The 21,398-nt window shown below is 42.7% G+C and overlaps 1 protein-coding gene across 6 annotated transcripts in view; it reads left to right on the forward strand.

Annotated features, from left to right (window-relative positions):
- FRMD4A (FERM domain containing 4A) overlaps nucleotides 1–21,398 on the forward strand; it is a 373,626-nt gene that overhangs the window by 51,356 nt on the left and 300,872 nt on the right. Inside the window, exon 1 of one of the 6 annotated variants that reach the window (XM_049881955.1) lies at nucleotides 5,961–6,650. The exons of 4 other annotated variants lie outside the window; for them this stretch is intronic. In XM_049881955.1, the coding sequence (XP_049737912.1) occupies nucleotides 6,495–6,650 (156 nt within the window). In that variant the 5' untranslated portion in view covers nucleotides 5,961–6,494. Of the gene's footprint in view, nucleotides 1–5,960; nucleotides 6,651–21,398 lie in introns of those variants that run through there. One more of the 6 variants, XM_049881959.1, reaches the window with a different exon arrangement.

Genomic DNA, 21,398 nt, shown 5'->3' on the forward strand with positions numbered 1-21,398 from the left:
AACAGAACAAAACGCTGCCTGGTCCTGTGCCTTTCCCGTGGCGTGTTACAGACTGGATCATCGCAATCCACAGGGGTTTCGTTGGCTGATTTTCAGCAGTAGATCACCAGGCCTTTCTTCCTAGTTTGTCTTAGTCTGGAAGCTCCGATAAAACCTGTGCAGCCTCATAACAATACGCAAGCCTTCACTGACACACAGGTAGAGACTGCATATGGGGTGCATTGGCTGGGAATCGAACCTGGGTCTCCAGGATGAAGGCAAGGATTCTGCCGCTGAACCACAAATGACCTATAATCAAAAATATCGACAATAACAAGTAGTGGCAAGGATTTGGAGAAATTAGAACCCTCATACGCTGCTGGTAGGAATGTAAAATGGCACAAATTTATGGAAAATAATTTTGCAGTTCCTCAAAAAGCTAAATATAGAGTTATGATATGACTCAGCAAGTCTTCTCCTAGGTATATACCCAAAAGAAATAAAAAACTCACATCCAGACAAACACTTGTACACCACTGTTCATAATGGCACTATCGTCACAGCCAAAAAAATGGAAATAACCCAAATGCCCATCAACTGATGAATGGATAAATAATAGAATACTATTGGAAAAATTTTTATTGGAAATGAAAAGAAATGAAGTACTGATACATGCTACAACAGGGGTGAACCTTGAAAACCTTATGCTAAGTGAAATGTGGCCACAAAAGACGACATTTATATGAAAAGTCTACAGTAGGCAAATCTATTGAGACAGAAAGGAGGTTAGTGGTTGCTAGCAACTGGGGGAGACAATGGGAGAAAGGTTGTGTGTTACATCTCCAAAAAAATGTTGTATGTTATAAATAACATTAAATGTTGTTGTTAGTGCCATCAAGTCAATTCTGATTCATAACAACCCCGTGTGACAGAGTAGAACTGCATATAGGATTTTCTAGCCTGAAATCTTTATAGGAACAGGTCTCCGGGTGATCTTTCTCCCACAGTTCCACTGGATGGATTTGAACCACCAACCTTTCAGTTAGCGGCCAAGCGCTTAATCATTGTGCCACCAGGCTCCTTATAATGTTATATTTGAGATTTCTTTTCATGATGATGAAAATGTTCTAATAATGCCCAACCCTGTGAATATACTTTAAAACGCCATTGAGTTCTTACGTTTTAAATGGGTGAAGTGTATGGTATGTGAACTATCTCAATAAAGTTTAAAAAAAAAAAAAAAGAACGCAGCTTTCATTTAAAGAACAAAGCTTTCAACTCTGCCCTAGACGGGCGTTTTAGTGACACATGGAGATTTAATAGCGAAAGCATTCAATGGATGGAAAGAACTCAATGTGCAATAAATTTAAACCTAAGTTTGAGCCCTGCATTGGAAGGCAGGAGGGGAATGTGGAATTAAAATGGGGATTAGTAGCTAAGAGCCAAAAAGACCCATATGTGGTACAGAAATAGGATGTGTCTGTTAATGCGCCGAAATCCAAAAGAAGTCTTGTGCTTTCTACAAAACCTGAAAAAATGGTTGGTGGGTCATTTCTGAGCACGCCCTTTCTTTTTCCCTGACTGTTATCTTCCTATCACCTTCTCAGCCAAACGTTGAAATAAGTGGCTTATTGATCCTCTTTAGTTCTTCCCAGAAAACAGGTCAGGCTTGTGCTAAGCACTTATTTCCTGGTTGTAGTTGCCTGATACTGGTCCTCACCTGGACAGGACTTTGATGTTGGAGAGACTGCCCTTTACCTTCAGACTCTATCAGTAAAAGATAACAAAACCATCCAAGAAAATCTCTTTTAAAATGTTATTTATGCATCCTGGTAGCCGACTTCTGCCTGACATCAAGTGTGGGAGTTCTCTAGTCAATACTGAGGCTGGCATTTTCTAAAAGAGTTGACAGATGATCACTCAATAATTAAGATGGGCTGCAATAGATTGCATTTCTGAATATATTTCTTCAGGGGCTATAAATATGCTCCTCAGTGTGTGTGTTATTTCCTGTTCATTTATGTATTTATAAATTTTATTCATAATTGCACTACACATTACTTTCAACCGAGTTTTTCCAGCCCTTTTCAAGGCAGTGATTATGTCTTAAAACATTCCCAGAGTCAGGCAAAGGCATTTATTGCTTTGAAAAAAGTCACTCTGTCTCTACAAAAGCAATGAACTAGGGCCTGGGAGCCCCAATGTTTGGAAGGGTAAGTGCTTGGCTGCTATCCGGAAGGTTGGGGGTTCGAAACCACCTAGTGGCTCCGAGAGAGTTCTGCTTCCATAAAGATTACAGAGTACAAAACCATAGGGGGCAGTTCTACTCTCTTACATGGGGTCTCTATGAGTCAAAATCTACTTTATGGCACCTAACAACAACAGGGTCTAGGAGAAAGGGCAGAAAACACAGAGGCAATGAAATAGGAATGATGATAAACAAGCTGGGCCGAGGCTGGAAGCAGCTAGGCAGTGCATCCGGGCTCCGTGGAAGTGCTGTGTGCCAGCACGGTCTGACCCAGCCTACCGCCTTACTCTTGGGCAGGAACTTCTAGGCTTCGACAATGCCTGCCTCCTTTCCAGGGTCGGCAGCTGATTAGGGTTCCCCAGACTCATTTCGCTTCCCAAAGGACGAACTATGGGACCAAGTCTACGGCTTCAATCTGTGATGTCACTCAAGTGCACAACAGACAAACGCTCAGCAGCTGACCTAATCCCTGCCCTCCAACTCGACGCTCTGATGCTTTGCATCCCAAATGTTAGCAAGAAAGGCTCATGAAAGGAGGTGTGATATAGCCATGGCTCTTAGTTTTGTCTTCCTGGTCCCTAAAACAGTGCTCCTCACCCTCAAGACACCCTAGAGCTCATTCTGCCACTGATTCATCGTTCTTTAAGGTCTAAATGGTAAACTGCCTAGACACCCCTATTTTCTATTATTTTCAAGGAAAGCATAAAGAAAGTGATTAAAACGAGTTGAGTGGCGGTAAGACAAATTCAGGTCATTTGTTTGCCTGGGGAGCTCTGACATCATGTCCCAGTTCCACCACAATATTTGTGTGCTATGGCAGGTCACGCTGCCTCCCCACACTGGGATTTCCTCCTCTGTGAAGTGAACACACATGTGCACACACATGCATAGCTATATCTATATTTATATCTGTCTCTCTCAGTCTCTGTCTCCTCTATCTCTCTTTCTACACACACACATATATATATATATATATATACACAGTGAAAACTCTGAGAGCTGGAACTCAGTGGAACTGCCTTGTTTTCCCAGGTCTCGAGAGTTTTCTGCCTTTTACAGGGAACAGTATATATAAATATATGTACATAGGTATATGAGCCCTGGTGATGCAGTGGTAAAGCTGTTAACTGTTAAGCGGAAGGTAGCCAGTTTGAACCCACCAGCTGCTTCTCTGGAGGAAGATGTGGCAGGCTGCTTCCATAAAGATTATACCCTTGGAAAGCCTATGGGGCAGTTCTACTCTGTCCTATAGGGTCACTATGAGTCAGAATCAACTCAACAGCTGTGGGTTTTTTTGGTATGTGTGACTCAACAGCAACGGGTTTATATATATATATACCTATATATGTATGTATAGGTATATATATGTGTATGTGTGTGTATATATATATACACACTCAGAGAATTATAAATCCCTTTTAAAAGTGCAAAGCACCATTATCAATGGTGGAGGTGCTATTTGCACACACAGCTCCCTAAATGCCATCTGGGAGGCCGCCCTATGAAAACTCTGAATTAGCACAAGACTTTTCTTAAAGTCTAGGGCAGAATCAGGGATGAAGTTGGAGAGACTGGTGCAGGGGAATTGGGCAGTGTCCTCCGCCAGCACTTGGGCACAGCCAGTCCCTGCCAGCAGCATTCCCCCAGGCTCTAAGGCAGGCTTCTGTGAGCATTAGCAGCCTCAGAGTCCAGACTGCAGAGCGGGCTCCTGCTGAGGACGTCCGCCAACCCCCCAAGCCAGAAAGGCTTCTGGGGTGTTTGGAAAGGTCTTTCTGTTCTCAGGAATTAATATGTTTATATTCAGTCATTAAAAAGAAAATCAAAAAACTTATTACGGCACTTTTAGACTTAAAAGATTCCCAGACCATAAGCTAAATATATATTTAACTTTTTTTTTTAGTCACATTATTTAATCATAGTGTAAAACAGTGCCTTTAGAAATGTCTCTATCTATTCCGTAATTACATGCTTTGGATAAGAGCCTGGTTCACAGCCAAAATCGTCTGGTAGATGGACAGACAGCATTAGCCCAGGGCACACATGCAGAAGCTAACTACAATATATCTTGCCTTTGTTTTTTCTTGAAAATAGCAAGGCAGTTAGCTAATGTTAATGAACAACCATTCTCCACATACCATCTGTTTTTTAGTTTAAATTCCTTCCTTCCTTCTTCCTCCCTCACCCCTTTCTTTTTCTTCCTTACTTCCTTTCTCGCTTCCTCCCTCCCTCCTCCTCACCCTCCCTTCTTTCTTCCTTTTTCTTTTCTTCTATCTTTTTCTTTCTTCCCTTCTTCTCTTTTGCTTCCTCTTCCTTCCTTTCGTTCTTTCTTAATAGAACTGTCTCTGTTGATAAGGTGTTTGTAGAAAGGCAAGGCTGTTTAATATGCCCCCCTACCCCACACACACGCACACTTTATTAACAGGGTTGTGGAAATAAAGGAATAGTATACAGGAGTGAAATCATGCAAGGTGTTTTAGCCTAGAGTCATTATTCATGGAAAAATGATAAAACCCACCAAAGAAGAATTCAAATGAAAATGGTCTTCACATATTAATTACACATATGTAGTGACATGGAATGCATGGGTCCACAGTAAAAGGAGAAAAGGGATTAAGAGAAACTGATACAGAGAAACACAATCTCAAGAGTTTCATGTTATCAGTAGTAGGTAATGTCATTCAGTTATCTGATGATGATAAATGCTCAAAAAAAAAAAAAAATCACCTTCATGTCATGCCCTGTATTATCCACTTTAAGCACATTGTTGTTGTTAACTGTTGTCAAACTGATTCTGATTCATGGCAACCCCATGTGTTACAGAGTAGAGCTGCCCCATAGAGTTTTCTTGTCTGGAATCTTAATGGAAGCAGATCCCCAGGCCAACCTTCAGGTTAGCAGTAGAAGGCAAACTGTTTGCACCACCCAGGGGCCTTTAACCCTCACAACAACCCTGTGAGATAGATATTATTCCCATCTTACAGATAAAGACATGAATCAGAGAAATTAATCTATCCAAGGTCACACAGTAAGTGGTAGAGACAGATTCAAATCCAGGTATGTCTATGTGCTCTACTACTCTTCTGACAATATTAAAGGTTAGAGTTGAAGATATACATATTAAACCGACCAATAAATAAGTAGATAGACGGTTGATTGATAGATAAGAGGAAAATAATTGCCTAAGTAACTACCATGATTTTTCAGTACATTGCAAATCAAAACAATACTAAGATTAAACATGCCCCGTCTTAATTAATGGGTCTTGTTGTGATTGCATCCTCCGATATCCCCTATCATCCCTTCCCATTTTTTTCACATGTAATCTATTGAATTAGAATGCAGGTGCCCTTCTGAAATGTGATTAAAAATAACCCAAAATGAAAACAACTCAATTGAAATCTCAAATAGTTGCAATCTGTTTAACTGAAAGACTCCTCAAGTTCAATTCTCCATACAGCTTATCCAATATAGAATGAAATATCAAAAGCTTTGTAGAAAATAACACAAACTGGGGGGGAAAAACAGGGTATGTTGCTTTTACTTCCTTTATCCACTTTCCTCCGAAGTCTTGGATGTTGATATTAAATCTATCAGATAAGCTTTTTTACAACCGTTTTAATCCTAACCTAAACTTGGGAAATTTCCAAAGAAAATGCCTGGGTTTTTACAAATTGCCCACAGAAATAGCAGTTTTCTCTAGTGTTGATATAAAGTTGGGCTTTTTGCTTTGCCAGGCAGAAACTCTTCGGTTCTCCAAGTTTTAAAGAGTTAAGAAAATAGATGGAATGTCTTGGGAATGTTGGCCTTAGCTTGCTCACTCTGGATGGGATCCCAGCACCATGAGAACTTGGTGATGAATCTAGATTTGTGCTCTTCCCTAAATTCTGGTTCAACCTGCCAAAAAAAAAAAACCCAGCTTTAGTGTATGTGACAGTCCTCTGAGAGAGAGGGATATTTGGTTATCTGCACAGGAATGGTTATTTTTACCTTGCCCCTGGTGAGTCCCCAGAGACAAGGAGAGAACATTTTGATTTAGAAGCCATTTGCTAATCCTTGAGGGAAAACAGTCCCCGGAGATTAGTGCGGGTAGTGCTGAGGGAAGGTAGGGGGAGAGAAGAGTGGAGCAAGAGGAAACAGTTATTTTGACTGCATTTTTTCCTTGCTGATTAAATCTTAGTGACATTTGAACTTTGCATTACTAAAGGAGTACAGCCCTCAATCCAGGGCCTGGGACCAGAGAGGGGTAAAGGCGGGGCCTGGAGCTGGCATGGCTGCGCTGCTTGGCTTTGAGGACCTGGTATGTAGCTGGGACAGTCTGGTGTGGGACTTGACTTGCCGGGCGCTGAGGACGTGCGGAGGGGGAAACCTCCGGGTCCTGCAGCTGATGCTGAAACGATGGTGCCTCTCCAGGGCTGTCTACCAGGTGGGACCTGCAGCTCCTCTTACGTTTCTTGGCAGCATGAGAAAGTGGTTGTGAATGGGGAGGGTAATAAACTACTGTTACGGTGTTGAGGACTATGAAGCATGTTGCAATAGACGGGGGAGAGTGTTAACATTGAGCTTTGTCTTCTGTGTGTCAGGCACCGTATAAAGTGCTTTCAGGGGCGGATTATCCAACAGGCAAGGTAAGTACAGTGGTTACCTTGCTTACCAGATCATCTGTAGTGAATAATTTCACATTTTTTCACCACATTGAAGACTCGGCTTCTTGGTATGGCTGGCATTTGTTTCTCTCTCAACCCCATAGCACCTTCCTAGAGAATCAAAGCCTCTTTTCAAATTTACAATCCCCAACAGGGGCAGATGACCCAGCAAGCAAAGTAAACACAGGCGTACTTGTGCTACTTATCTGTAGTGAACAATTTCACTACAGATTGTTCAGTACCAATGATCTGGTAAGCAAGGTAAGCATTGTGCCTACCCTGCCTATTGAATAATCCACCCCTGAGTGCTTTATAAAAAAAAAATAAGCATTATCTAATTCCACTTTCAAAGCAGCCATATAAAGTCCGTTCCTGTGTCACCGTTTTATAGTTCATGGAAACTCAGAGAAGGATGAAAGTTGTTCAAGGTCACCCAGCTAATCAAGAGCAGATCCCTGGAATTTAAACCAAAGGTTTTCTGGGCACAAAGACAAAGGATGCTCTTTCCACTATTTCTTGCTCCTCTCAAAAGAGATGATATTTTTTCAAAGTGTGTGATTGGGGGATGACAAGCTGCTCAGGAGCATGTGGCTGCGTGGAACAGGAGGCAAGGGGGAAGAGCGCTGAGCAATCATTCTGAGGCTCATCTGCCTTCCACCTCCCTCCCTCTTTCAGGGCTGACATAGCAGCCTCTGAAGTCAATCATTCGCACACAGCCAACACCCAAATCTGAGAAAAAGAAAATATTTTCTGCAAGAGGTTGGCGCTGCTAAGTCAGTTGGCGCAGGGTGCTATACCAGCACGAGATACCAGCTGCCATCGCATTGACTCCTCCTCATGGTGACCCCATGTGTGTCAGGGTAGAGCTGTGTTTGTAGGGTTTTCAATGGCTGAATTTTTGGAAGTAGATTGCCAGGTCTTTCTTGAGGCACCAATGGGTGGACTTGGACTTCTAACCTTTCTGTTAGCAGCCGACCGTGTTAATCCTCTGTACTATCCAAGGACTTCTGGCTAGGGGTACAGAGCACTTCAAAGGGGGAGACGGGAACGTCTGCTTTCTGCAGGCTTTAGTCCAAATTGATGGCAGTAAGCCAGGTCCCTGCTTGCCATGGAGACTTCAGTCCTGACAGCCCCAGTGTAGCCTGAGAGGAACCAGAGTGAGGAGGGGAACTGAGGAGAGTGGAGCGAAAGTTGCAAGTGGGACGATGTCCACTGACCCAGTTCTTGAATGGAGGTTTCACTTGTGATTCCTCGATTGAAGGTTTTTTGCAATCCAGTTTATTTCATTAAGTAAAAGTGAGTGTTTTTGGCTCCGTCTCTCTTTGCGAGCTGGCTTACCACACTGTTGGGAATCAAGCAGGCACAGCTGGCCTTTGTACTTTTAGGAATAATTTGGCTGGTGTGTAATTCTTTAATGAACAGTAATGGCTGAACAACTCAGGACCATGCAGCCACCCCTTCCCCTGCCCTTCCTTGTGGAATGTCTGGACTTGCATTGAAGGGACAGCTTCTTGGAGGACATCCCCAAGGGCATCTGCCCTGAGCTGCTTCTGTCTCAGTCGTGATCTCACAGAGGGGCATAGCCCTCCCAGGAGCCCCCGCTCCTGCTTCTTTACCTGCCCATTGGCAGACCATTCAAGTGGTTTCTGAAAATGAGATTTTTTCCAGAATTCTTGTGTTACTATAAACAGCAAGTATGTCTGTAATGTAAGTTACCAGTTGCCATTAAGTTAGCTCCAACTCATGGTGACCACATGTGTGTCAGAGTAGAACTGTGCTCCACAGGGTTTTCAATGACTGATTTTTCACAAGTAGATCTCCAAAGAGTCTCTGGGTAGACTTGAACCGCCAACCTTTCTGTTAGCAGTGTAGTGCATTAACGGTTTGCCCCACCCAGAGACGCCTATGTCTGTAATAGATCATCTTATATAAAAGAAACTTGAGAGAAGTCTTTCCAAATTTGACAACAATTCTAAAAATGTACATAGTATTTACAATGACAAGTTGTGAATCTGAAAGAATTCTGGAACAATCTCCCAGACGGGAGATTTGAGCAGTTACATAGTTGGTTTGTCCATTAGAGGCTTTTGTGAAACTTTGTTTGGAGTCAAACGCCCCACAACTTGGCACTTGGGGTGATTATTCAGTCAAAACAATTTTGTCTTCCTGGTCCTTGCTGTGATTGTGAATCAATTTAAGGACCCTGGCTCCTTTCCTCCACCTCCTACCTTCTTTTTATCTCCCTGTTTGTCTTCCCTGTGTCTCACCAAGTTACATAAAAACCGGTCTTCTAAATCTAGTAGCAGGGTGGGCTGGCCCCATCTCAAGCATCCTTTTCAGGAGGTCCATTAGCATCGTAAGTGTACTGAAGAGAACATTAAATTATTAGCCACCAGGCCTGGAAAAAAAAATTCATTCCTGCTCAACCTCAACTCGATTTAATTCTGTAGACACTTCTCGTGCCTCATCCCTTCCTAGGCAATTGAAGTTCAAAGGCTAATCACACCTGTTGCTTGCCCACTCTTGGCCTGGTCAGCATGTGAGGTGGATGTGCACAGACTTGTCTGCAGCCAGGAGGTAATTCCCACAAGAGGGTGTGGAAAACAGTGCTGGAGGAAGAGCTAGAAGAGTAACTGTAAACTAGGCCACTAGTCTCAGAGGCTAGGTAAACAACAGGGACCCGGTAGCAGTCTGCAGAGCTGAGCCAAGGCCTATGGAAGAGGGTAGGAAAGTTAAAGGCAAAAAACAGCTGCATTGGCCCAGGGTGGTCTAAATGAGTTCCAGACAAGATTTACCAACTCCTGTGCAGCTTTTATGGAGCCCTGGTGACAGAGTGGTTAAGAGCTCGGCTGCTAACCAAAAGGTCAGCAGTTCAAATCCACTAGCCACTCCTTGGAAACCCTATGAGGCAGTTCTCCTCTGTCCTATTGGGTCACTATGAGTTGGAATTGACTCAATGACAATGGGTTTGGTTTAGTGGAATTGGCTCAATAGCAACAGGTTTGGTTTGGGTGGAGGTGTGTGTGTGTGTGTGTGTGTGCAGTTTTTCCTGCTCCCAACCCTCAGTTACACTGGCAAGCAGGGTTGATTTAAAGGAATATTTAAAATAATAAATTGGCCCTACCTCAAGAGCCCATGGCCTACTGGGGCATGTTCAAGAGAACAATAATTGCATTTCAACAAATAAGGGCTTTGAGAGAAGTGCAGGAAATAAGTAACTTTGCTCGAGGAAGACTTTACCAAAATATCTTTTCATCTTTCATAGCCTGTTTCCTCCATTATACAATGAAAGTAATAGCTTCATAAAATTGTGAAAGTTAAATAAGAGAAATATGTGAAATGAAAGCAACAGCTTTGTAGAGTTGTGAGGATTAAATAAGTGAAATATGTGAAAGTGTGCTGCAAATACTAAATTATATACAAATGTGAAATGTTGTCATTATTTTTTAATATACTGTATTCTTGTGTTCTTTTTTTTTTTTTATCTTGGGAACAGTTCATTGCGAGTGCATTTATGTACTGGTGATAGAATGATTAACGGCCATTGTTACGGAATTTTTTAGGCATTCGTGGTTCACAGCTTCTCCTCTGGCTAATGTGATGGCTGTCAGTCCTGGATGAACTTTAGATCCAACTGGGGAGCTTTTAAAAGCACCCATACCTGGGCCCCACTCCCAAAGATTCTGATTTCATTGATCTGGGGCCCAGAGATTGGTTTCTTTAAAAAGCTTTCCAGGTGATTCTAATGTCCAGTCCAGCTAGAGAGCCACTGAGCTAAACGAGCCTCATTCTGCTATAAAGTAGTAAGCAGACGCTTTGTTGTTGTGTGCCGTCAAGTCGATTCTGACTCATAGTGATCCTATAGGACAGAGGAGAACTTCCCCATAGAGTTTCCTAGGCTGTAATTTTTTTTTTTTTTTTTAAACTTTATGGAAGCAGATTGCCAGGCCTTTTCTCCTACAGAGCAGCTGGTGGGTTCAAACCAACCTTTCGGTTAGCACCCAAGCAATTAACCATTGTGCGACCAGGGCTCCTTAATAAATGCTTACAAAACCCCGAATAAGCAGCAGCAGAGTCACTTGGGAGGCCACTTTTAAAGATATTTCATTTCTTGAGAGCCACTATATTCTTAACGGATGAGAACTTCAAAGAGTAGGTCCTGGCAATCTATATTTTTAACATGTGACTCTGATATTGGCAGGAACCACTCATAGAGGGCAAAAAGTATTATGTGGTACTTACAGAATGATGGTGGTAAGTGAAGGCTTCATGGGAATGGTGTGAGGTTTAACTCAGATAATTCAAATTAAGCACATTGCTTGACACATATTAAAAACTCAATAAATGTTTGCTGCTTTTATTATTACAAGAATGATGTTATTGGTGTTGTGTGGTGTTGGGTCAATGATCTCTGGCCCTGCGCCTTCAGGTACAGAGTTGGGTGAGTCAGCACTTCCATGGGTGGAGTATTGCTGGAAACCATCCTACTCTGATACAGCTAACAGTAACTTGCCTGTGGATAGGATTGACTCTGAACTACATAAATATATCTCTCCAAACCCAAACTAAATGGATCCCAACTCAGCTTTCCCCTAGCCATATTCCCAAAAAAATGCCATGGCCACTCTGATGCCACCTAACAAGCAGGGGAAGTTTAACAGAGAGAAAGCCAGAGTACAGTTACTATACGTAACTCACGACAATTAAAAAACGAGAGCTTTTGCAAATATAACCATGTGAACAGATTGCTAGGAAACCATCCCAGGACCTTAAATGGGACCCCAAAAAGTGAAGAGCCCTAAAGTTTAAGATCCTGGACCCTCCACTACCTTCTTAACCCCCATCACCCCTAGTTGTATAGTATAAAATATGGGAAAAAATAAAGAACAATCTGAATTACTGTCCCGCTATAAATTGCTTCTGCCCCAAAGCCAGAACATATTATGTATGACCCATGTAAGCCTGTTTCAGATCATTATTTTTTTGAGTTGAATATTATTAGTTTTTTTTTTTTTCCCGGTTTGTAGAAACTACACCCGTCATGAGAGTTGTCAATTTTGTTTCTGCTTTTTATTTTCTAATGCCTTCTGAACAAAGCACAAAAGGGGCAAAATACCTGGTCATCTTCTCTTTCTAGTTTTAGGATATAAACTGTGCTGGAGAACTGGGGAGAGGGGTAGTGTCGCAGGGCATGGTTCCAGCTTCCTTCAAGGAGCATGGTTTGGATGCGCTTGGATGTTACATGGTTTCACCCACCACCTCTACTTCTAGTGTGGACCAGTGGCTGTAGTGACCACCCAGGTTTTAGGAATTTGGGGAGACTTTATTACATGTAACAGTTCTCACCCAATGCCTGCAATGACCTATATATACCACATTCCCCACAAATACTGTAAGGAAAACAACGCACTAAGTGAGCGAACATAGGAGGCTGCCTTATTAACATGGGATGGGGTTTATAGACACAGAGAACAGTCTGTGCATATTCTTCCCAGTAGAAGTCATGTTTCTTGAACTGATACGTTCTAGAAATATAAATTATTTTTTAAATGCAACTTTAGCAACTGTCTGCATGATTAGTTATGATGATGCCAACGGTAAATTCTCCTTAATGATGAGCAACGCATTGGAAATGAGGTTGTGTTTTCAACGATTGACTTCTATCTTCTGCAACAACTAATACAACCAATCTGGGACCGATTAATTATGCCACTATTCAAACAAACGTTTCCACATGTGGAAAGCCAGGCTTTGATTCTCAATTTGCCATTTTTGCTGTTCCGTTTCATCATTTCGTTAAGGCGATGTATGTTTTCAAAGGGCTGAGCCCTTCGTATTATTTAACGCTTACAGATGGCGCGGGGCTTTGCCGTTTCTCTGATAATCTACAACATGTGTTATGGTTGGGGGGAAGAAGTCTTGCACCAAAGAAGAACAATTAGGAAATTCATTAGATTTCTTTTTAACATTTGTCAATTCTGCGTGTGTGTTTGTTTTAACCATTTCTGCCACTCATTCAGGCTTTTGGTGTCTGTCAGAAAAGGATGAGGTGGCTGCATTCCCCAAGTGCCCTTGAACTTCACTCATCCACTCTCTGGCAAAAGTATTTTCATATATTGACTGGAATCATTTCTTTATGATAAGGACCAGAAGTAAAGCTCTAATTCTTGAATTCCTAATTGTTCTCCCTGGTCTTAAATTGTACATAGACAGTATTTGCCAACAATGTAGTACTTCAGTTTTTACTTGGTTTATAAAATAGTTTTGAATCTGACTTGAGAGATGATTTCATCCTCCTTTAAAGCACTTTCCTTTGTTCCAGCGAGAAAATAATACTTAGCTGGGAGATATGAAATTAGCCATCAGTTACTACATTGCTCGCTTTGGGTCAGTCCCTCCCAACCTATGCTAACCTACTTCCAAAGCACAGTTTGACCGACAGCAAACCGTCTTTCAACAGTCTCGTAAAAACCTATTGCAATCAAGTTTGAGTCATAGCAATCCTACAGGACCGAGTAGAACTGCCCCACAGGGTTTCCAAGGCTATAGTATTTACAGAAGCAGACTGCCACACTTTTCCCCCCAGAACACCTGATGGGTTCAAACAGAAGACCTTTCAGTTAGCAGCTGAGTGCTTAACCACTGCGCCACGAGGGCTCCTTTCTTTGATCAGTGAGGGCTCCTCCATTTCTACTTAAATGGGGCTGGGGGCAGCAATCAAGTTGGAAGGGGAGGAGCCAATATTTTACTTAAATTATATGTTTGTTTTGGGGTCTCTTAGGTAGGATTGATGGAAACTATAGAAAATCTAATTTCTTTGTCATTGCCTTGAAAAAAACAATTATTTAACAAAATGGAGAGCCTGTTTACCAAACATCCTTGAAATGTTCTAGTCCTCACAAATGATGTCTTTCCAAAGCCCCATCATTTGCAAGACACTTGTCCACACTTCCTAGCTTTAAGAGAACTGTATATGCATATCTTTTTATAGTTTACTGAGTACTTTCAAATCCATTCTCTTATTTATGATTTTCAACAGCCCTGGGAGGTAAACACTGTCATCTTCATTTCATAAATAAAGGTACCACATCATGGCTGGAGTCCTGGGTAGCACAAAATGTTAATGAACTTGGCTGCTAACTAAGCAGAGGTGCCTTAAAAGAAAGGGTTCCCATGAATCTGCAATAGACTTGACTACAGCTAGTAACCACACTAAGGTTCAGAGAAGTTAATGGCCAGTTTCTCCTGTGGCCACATCTACTGTTCTTTTTATTACAACATGTCTTAACAGACCTTTGTGGAAGGACCTCAGTGCATACTCTATAAATATTTGTTACGGGGCAATGATCAGGCATGGCTGTTGGTACTTGCCATGGAGTTGATTCTGACTCATGGAGACCCCATGTATACAGAGTGGAACTGTGCTCCATAAGGTTTTCCAGGCTGTAGACACTTGGAAGCAGGTCATCAAGGCTGTCTTCACAGGCACCTCTGGGTGAGTTTGAACCGCCTTTCAGCTAGTCATGGAGCTTGGAAATGCCAGTTTAGTGAACCATTCCGAGAACGTTATGATAGTAGCTTTCAACAAAGTCGTTTGGAAGAAGATCGCTAGCAGCAGCTGCAGAAGTCAAGTATCCTGAATTATATCTCTAGCTTTTACAATGGATGGCATAGTTAGCTTCCCCTGCCTCAGCTTCTCCATTAATTAAATGAATCTCATTCATTCATTCCTGTGTTTGTTCATTCATTTAACAAATATTTTAAAAAGCACCAGATATTGCACTAAGTTCGAGTAGTAGAATGGTGAACAAAAACAAGCATGATTCCATATTCTTACAGAGGTTACACTCCAGTGGTGACTTGACAGTTACTCATTCACTCAACAGTGTTAATATAGTAATTATAAAGATTTCATGCATAATTATAATTGGAGGTCAGTGCTTTGAAGACAAGGTAACTGATGGCACAAGACGGTATAGCCGGGGGCCTGACCCATTCTGAGAGGTCAGGGAAGGCTTCCTGAGTAGGTGGTGGTTGAGCAGAGATCATGAGGATAGGTGTGAGTTCCTAGGCAAAGTGGGTGGGAGAGTAATGGGTGATGATTACATACGTACCAACCCAAAGTTGCTCTGGCAGATGAGAGGACAAGCATACTGAATTTGTTAGGCCTGATAATCACGAGTCCCAGCTATTTAATGAGTGTGATGAGCTTTATATCATTTACAATAATGCCGACCTTATTACTTGGCCACTGGACACTCTCTACCAAGCATGGTCATAACCCATCACTGAGCCTTTTGAAAACCAGCTGGCCTATTTTGGAAGCCTCACCACCAGTCTCAGATGGAAATGTTCTTCATTCTCAAGAGTATGAGCTCATCACCAGACCAGATGGGTCCCCAATAAACGATTACTGTGCAATCTGATTATTTTAGTGTCACGCGAACTTCCTTTGACAGACAGAAACGGTATGAGTCGCTTTATCATCTTTGTAAGTTAGAGGAGAATTTCCTCTCTGCAAATTGAGAGGAACCATGTAGTTTAGAAACTAGGTGGCAAGTCAGTCATAAAGATCCACTAACAATAGCTTTTTAACTGTGGGCAATTGATAAATTTTTAGCATTTGTTGTTGTTGTTAAGTGCCATCGAGTTCGATGTGCCATCATCACCATTATTGCTACTTTTGAGCCCATGATTGCAGCTACTGTGTCCATCCACCTCATTAAAGGTCTCCTTCTTTTTTGCTGACCCTCTACTTTACAAAGCCTGATGTCTGTCTCCAGCAATTGGTCCCTCCTGATGACATGTCCAAAGTAAGTGAGATGAAGTCTCACCATCCCTTCCTTAGTTCTAAGAAGCATTCTGGCTCTACTTCCTCCAAGACAGATTTATCCATTCTTCTGGTAGTCTATGGTATGTTCAGTATTCTTTGCTAACACCACAATTCTAATGTGTCAATTTTTCTTCGGTCTTCGTTTTTCATTGTCCAGCTTTCGCATGCATATGAAGTCATTGAAAATACCACCGCTTGGGTCAGGCACACTTTTAAAGTGGCATTAGCTTCTACAACAGGTAACTCTGAGCAGATATTCTTAACACGTATAAAGTCCAACCTGTTCTGGTTGGCATAGTGCAGGGTCTTCTTGTGACTTCCCTTTCTCTAGGGTCTTAATGTCCCCTTTATTTAGCTGGGAGAGGAGGGCAGAGAATGGAGAAGCCCCACCCCGCAACCCAGAAAAACCCACTGCCATGGAGTCAATTCCAACTCATGGCAGCCCCATGTGTTACAGCGTGGAATTGTTCCATAGAGTTTTCTTTATGGTACTGGGTGGGTTCAAACCTCCACCCTTCAGGTTAATAGTTGAGTGCAAACCATTTGTGCTACCCAGAGACCTTGGAGGAGCTCCAGTGGGAGTTTGTTATGGGTCAGACCTGTAAGTGGTGTCTTCCCTTTATTCACATCTCATTGGTTAGAACTCGGTCACAGAAAGGCTGGGAAATGCAGTGGAACTCCTGCACAGGAGGAAGAGGCAGCAGAGAGGGCAGGCGGCTTCCCAGCCTGTCACAGGGCATCAGCTTAGCAAGGGTCAAGGGCATGTGCCCTGCAGTCAGTGATTAGATAGGTATAAGTCCCAACTCCTAGGAGGTGAGTCTGAAGACGAACCACTTACCCCTTTCAAATTCAAATTTTCTCATCTATAAAATGGAACTAACAACCCCATTGCATTGTATTATCCTTAGGGTTGAATGAGGCATTATATGTAAAGCAATTAGATCAAGCCCGATGAATAGTACATGTTCAATAAATCTTAAGCCATTATTAACAATTCATTCATTCACTCAAAAATAAATACAAATGTAAAGACCCCTGCTCCTTTCGTATCATTCATCTCATCTGAGGAATGACGAGTCAGTCAGGAAGCAAAGAATATTCCTTAACTTCTTTAAAAAAAAAAAAAAAAGTAACTCCATTTCCAAAATAAGTATAGCATTGTTATTATTTATCATAAGTATGATTATCCTCCTTTAATTTTGGGGGGGAAATTTAGGGAAGCCTTTGGACATAAAATTATGTCAGGAAGTACACAGGCTGCTCCCAATGAGGTAGCACTGGTGTCTCACCGGCTCGGCCCTCACGTGTCCTGTGGGTTTGAGAACCAGCAAACGGTCCCTCGAAATCTGAAGGCCTTCTGTTCCCTCCTCCCTGTGGAGCTGTCTAAAGTGTGGGCTGCTTCTCTACACCACGCGGCTTTGTTTGTGCTTCCCTACGTGAGCATTTTGTGAGTTCCGTCTTCTAGGGCAGCTTCTGTGGCTTCTCCACAGCGTCGAATGGCCTGGACCACATAACCTGCAATTGGTTTGCTCTCCTGGCCAAGTCCAGAGCACAGGGCCCACCACGCATTTTCTGAGCAAGGCGAAGTGCTTGTTAACACTGAGCTGTGGGTGGCAAATTGCAGCTGACACCACGAGGAAGGCTCTGATCCAGAAATGGCAGTGGAAGGGCACCAAGTGCCAACTCTTGCTGTGTGCTCAGAGGTAGAATTCAAGGACGTGGGTGAGGCTGGTGTGGCCTCGCTTTTCACAATCGGTGTTATATTTAGTTTGTCTCCCATGCCCATGAGGCCTCAGGTAACCCCTGGAAAAAATTAGCTCAGGTGTTTTGACAGAGCCTGGCCATTGTTTAAAATGCCTTCCACCGAGAAGGTTCTGCAGGTTATTCAAAGCGTATCACACGATGGTATCAAATATTTAAAAAAAAAAAAAAAAATTCATAGCTTTTGAAAGTGATTAGACATTGTTAAGAAAGAATGATCCTTGGTGATCTGATCTTATAAAGATTACAGCCTAGGAAACCTTGAGGGGCAGTTCTGCTCTGTCACATGGGGTCACCATGAGTCGGAATCCACTTAAGCGCACATAACAAACAACCGCAGACATTATCTGATCACCATCGTAGGGGGTGTTTGTCATCCCAGCAAGTGCTCATTGCTAAGACTCCCAGCCAATGCTGTGTAATAAAATGTCCATATTTAAGTCGCTTCATAAAATGAAATGACTGGAGTGCTGGATAATCTTGTTAACTTCGTTGTTCAGGGTAATCGCTTCTCTTTTGTCAAGGCTACATCTCAACCAACCAAGAAAGCCACTTGGCTAGTCTGGTTATAACTATAAAAAATTAAGATAAATTAATGGTGTTTATTTAGTACAACTCCAGGTATATGGTTTTTGCTACAACATTCAAAAGCAGCCAGTCAGGTGCATCGGAAGTTTACTGACAATGCATGGCAGTAGCTGATAGAGTCCAGATGAATAAATGAATACCGTTGGATTTCAGAGGAGGAAGGAATTAGTGCTCGGATCAGGATTCAGGCAGGAAGTTGAAGATCGGGTAGGACCCGTATAAGAGAGAGCCAGGTCTTTAAATAGGAAAAACAGCACAAAGAATGGGAGATGTTGGAGGAGGGGAATACACAATGTATTCTTATTTACTGTATATGATCAGCTTACACTACGCTGCACGCATGTGCACGCGCGCGCACACGACTGGGGGCCAAAGAGATAAAAGGACACAAGTGGAAATGAATGGAATGGGTAACTGAAGGCAGAAAAAGCCTAGTAATTTGTGCTACCCCAAGAATACTGCAGCCAGAAATAACACCAAGGGTTCACAATTCCCAGCTAGACTCTAAATACGAGGTAGTGTTTTCCCCAGCGTAGGCGGAGTTTTGCCTTGCACTGTCTCCTTTTTCTCTGAATTCCGCTCCTGATAAAGTACAAACCAAAAAGGGAGTGGGGGGGGGGGATAAGATTTGCACACTTAAACAGAGGGACTATGTAGCTTCTCAAAGGTGTCTGCCTATTTGTTTAATCTTTCAGCTTAAAGACAAGCTTTGCCTTCCCGCACACATCTGTATGGAGCCAGCCATTCACTGGAAAGAGGGTTAATCTTGTTATTAATAAACTGTTTGGGTTATACTCTGGTTCAGAGCCTGCTGACTCTTTTCATGACTTTCTAAGCCAGTTATTTAAGAAGAATGTTCCGGACAAGCAGACAGTTCTCAGGCCTTAAGGAAGTGACCAGGGTGGGAGCTGGAGGGAGGGCCAGAACCAAATGTGGAAATCATGGTGAATCCCATTTTTCAAAAATGCTCAATATATACTGCTTTCTGCCCGTCCCAGGCACTCTCTGAGAGCCAGCCTTTGGAGGAGCCCATTCATTTTGTTTTCAACCTGGTGTTACTCTCTGCATTCTGCCTGCTGTTCTGATTCAAGTCAATTCATTTGAATCCGAAAACTCACTACCAGTCCTGTAGTCAATTACCCATTTTCTGTGCCTTTGAAAAAAATTCACTGTCATATAGCATTTTTTTTTTATAGCCACAATTATTTTCTTTTTCCTCTACTAGTGATTTTTTTTTTAGTGATTTTAGAAGGAGTCCTGGCGGTGCAGTGGTCAAAGCTGCTAACTAAAAGGTCAGTGGTTCCAATCCACCAGCCGCTCTGCAAGAGAAAGTTGTGGTAGCCTGCTTCCATAAAGATTTACAGCCCTGGAAACTCTTTGGGGGCAGTTCTACTCTGTCCTATAGGGTTGCTGTGTGTCGAAATCGACTGGATGCCAATGGGTTTTCTGGGTTTAGTGATTTTAGAAGGAGCCTTGGTGGTGCAGTGGTCAAGCACTTGGCTGCTAACCAAAAGGTCAGCAGTTCAAACCCACCAGCCACTCTGGTGATCTGCTTCCATAAAGGTTACAGCCTCAGAAACCCTATGGGGCTGTTCTACTCTGTCCTATAGGGTCACTATGAGTGGAATCGACTCCACAGCAATGGGTTTGTTTTTTGTTTGGTTGTTTAGTGATTTTAGATTAGCACCGTAGCGTGTCTGAGATGCACATGGACCTTGATGTCAAAATGATAGAGGTCCAAATCCCAGCTCCACCACTTACCTGCTGCACTTACTCCAGCAAGCCCCTTCATTGTCCTGAGCCTCATTATCTTCTTCCGTAAAATGGGGTAAAAATCAATTTTTTGTAGGGTGGTTTTAAGGCTGAGAAATACTTCATAAAGCACTCAGCACATTGTATAGCACATATGAAGTGCCCAGTAAATGGCACTAGCTTTACTATGAATCCTTTACCCGTCATTTAAGCCCCCCTGGAAAACTAGCTTTCCCAAGAAGGTCTTTTGCAGCAGCTTCGGAGGTGAATTTGAAAGGGCTGAAAATAAAAACCACCTTGATATTTTTCACATGCATTACAAATTTCAAGAATGGGCAAGCCTGGGAAATACAGAAATATTCTTGCTATGTACTGTTTTATGCATGATACAATGGCCTTCTCCTCCTCCCAGAATGGAGTGCTAGCCAGCCCCCACTGCCCCCCTGCATTGTGCCTTTTTGGAAGGCTGGGTGTCTCCACATATGGAACACAGTTTTCACTGTAGGGGCTTTAATACCCTAGAAATTCCAAAACAAAGTAGACCCCGGCAGGGCACTCGCTCCATGTTGGCGAACAAGCTAGCCATCAGGCGCCACGTCTGATACTACAATGTGTTTTTAATTAAGGAGGGAACTGCAACTCCAGACTTCAAGGGTTAGCTCCTACTCCTATGCAAAAGGCCTGCAGGCTAATATTACAGCTCATCTGTAAAATGGAGGTGCCTTGAGCCAGAGGGAACCTTCTCCGCTGCTGCTGTGTTTTGGCCTCCCCAGCCTCCAGATCTTTCTTTGTGCAGTTACACTTCAATAACTTGGGTTAGAAATATGACAGAATCCCTGTTAAATGGCATTTAAGAGCAGAAATTATTAAAATCAGGCTGGATGGCTACCTTACAAGATTGAGCATGATGTATGTTTTGTGAAGATACTGTGACATTTGAAAAATGGGGCCTGTATAAAAAGGAAAATTGTGTCTACGGCTAAAAGAATTGAAGTCAGTGTCCGTTATTAGAAGGAAATTTAAATTGCTTTTAAAGACCACGTGTTGATTATTTTTAGCCTACCTCTGATCTAAAGTATCAGAAATCATTAAAAGTTTTAGAATAGGTTGGTGTGAACCTACTGCCCACAAATCAATTCCGATTCCTAGCCACCCTCTAGAACAGAGCTGAACTGCCCCATAGGGTTTCCTATAGGGCTGGTAGATTTGAACTGCCAACCTTTTGGTTAGCAGCTGAGCTCTTAACCACTGCACCACCAGGGCTCCAAGGTTAGTGTGAAGACCCAGCATGTAACCCTGGAACCCTGGGAGGGCTTGGAATAGAGTTTTAGATGCAAGCCTACTGTTCTGTGATGTACCCCAGGTGCTGCGTAAGAGGCACTTTGTCAATGACCCGAGCAACTCCCCAGCTTCTGGCAGGGGGATGCGGGGAATATAGTCAGGGTCTGTGAAACCAGAGCCTAGGAGGGCTCTAACATGCCTGGCCCTTGTTTCTCATTTTGATTCCCTTTCCCATTTCTTTGAGAGTCCCTGCGTGGCTCACATGGTTAAGTGCTTGGCTACCAACTGAAAGGTTGGCTGTTCAAATCCACCC

The sequence above is a fragment of the Elephas maximus genome, chromosome 4, assembly GCF_024166365.1.
Source record: "Elephas maximus indicus isolate mEleMax1 chromosome 4, mEleMax1 primary haplotype, whole genome shotgun sequence".
NCBI classification, from domain to species: domain Eukaryota; kingdom Metazoa; phylum Chordata; class Mammalia; order Proboscidea; family Elephantidae; genus Elephas; species Elephas maximus.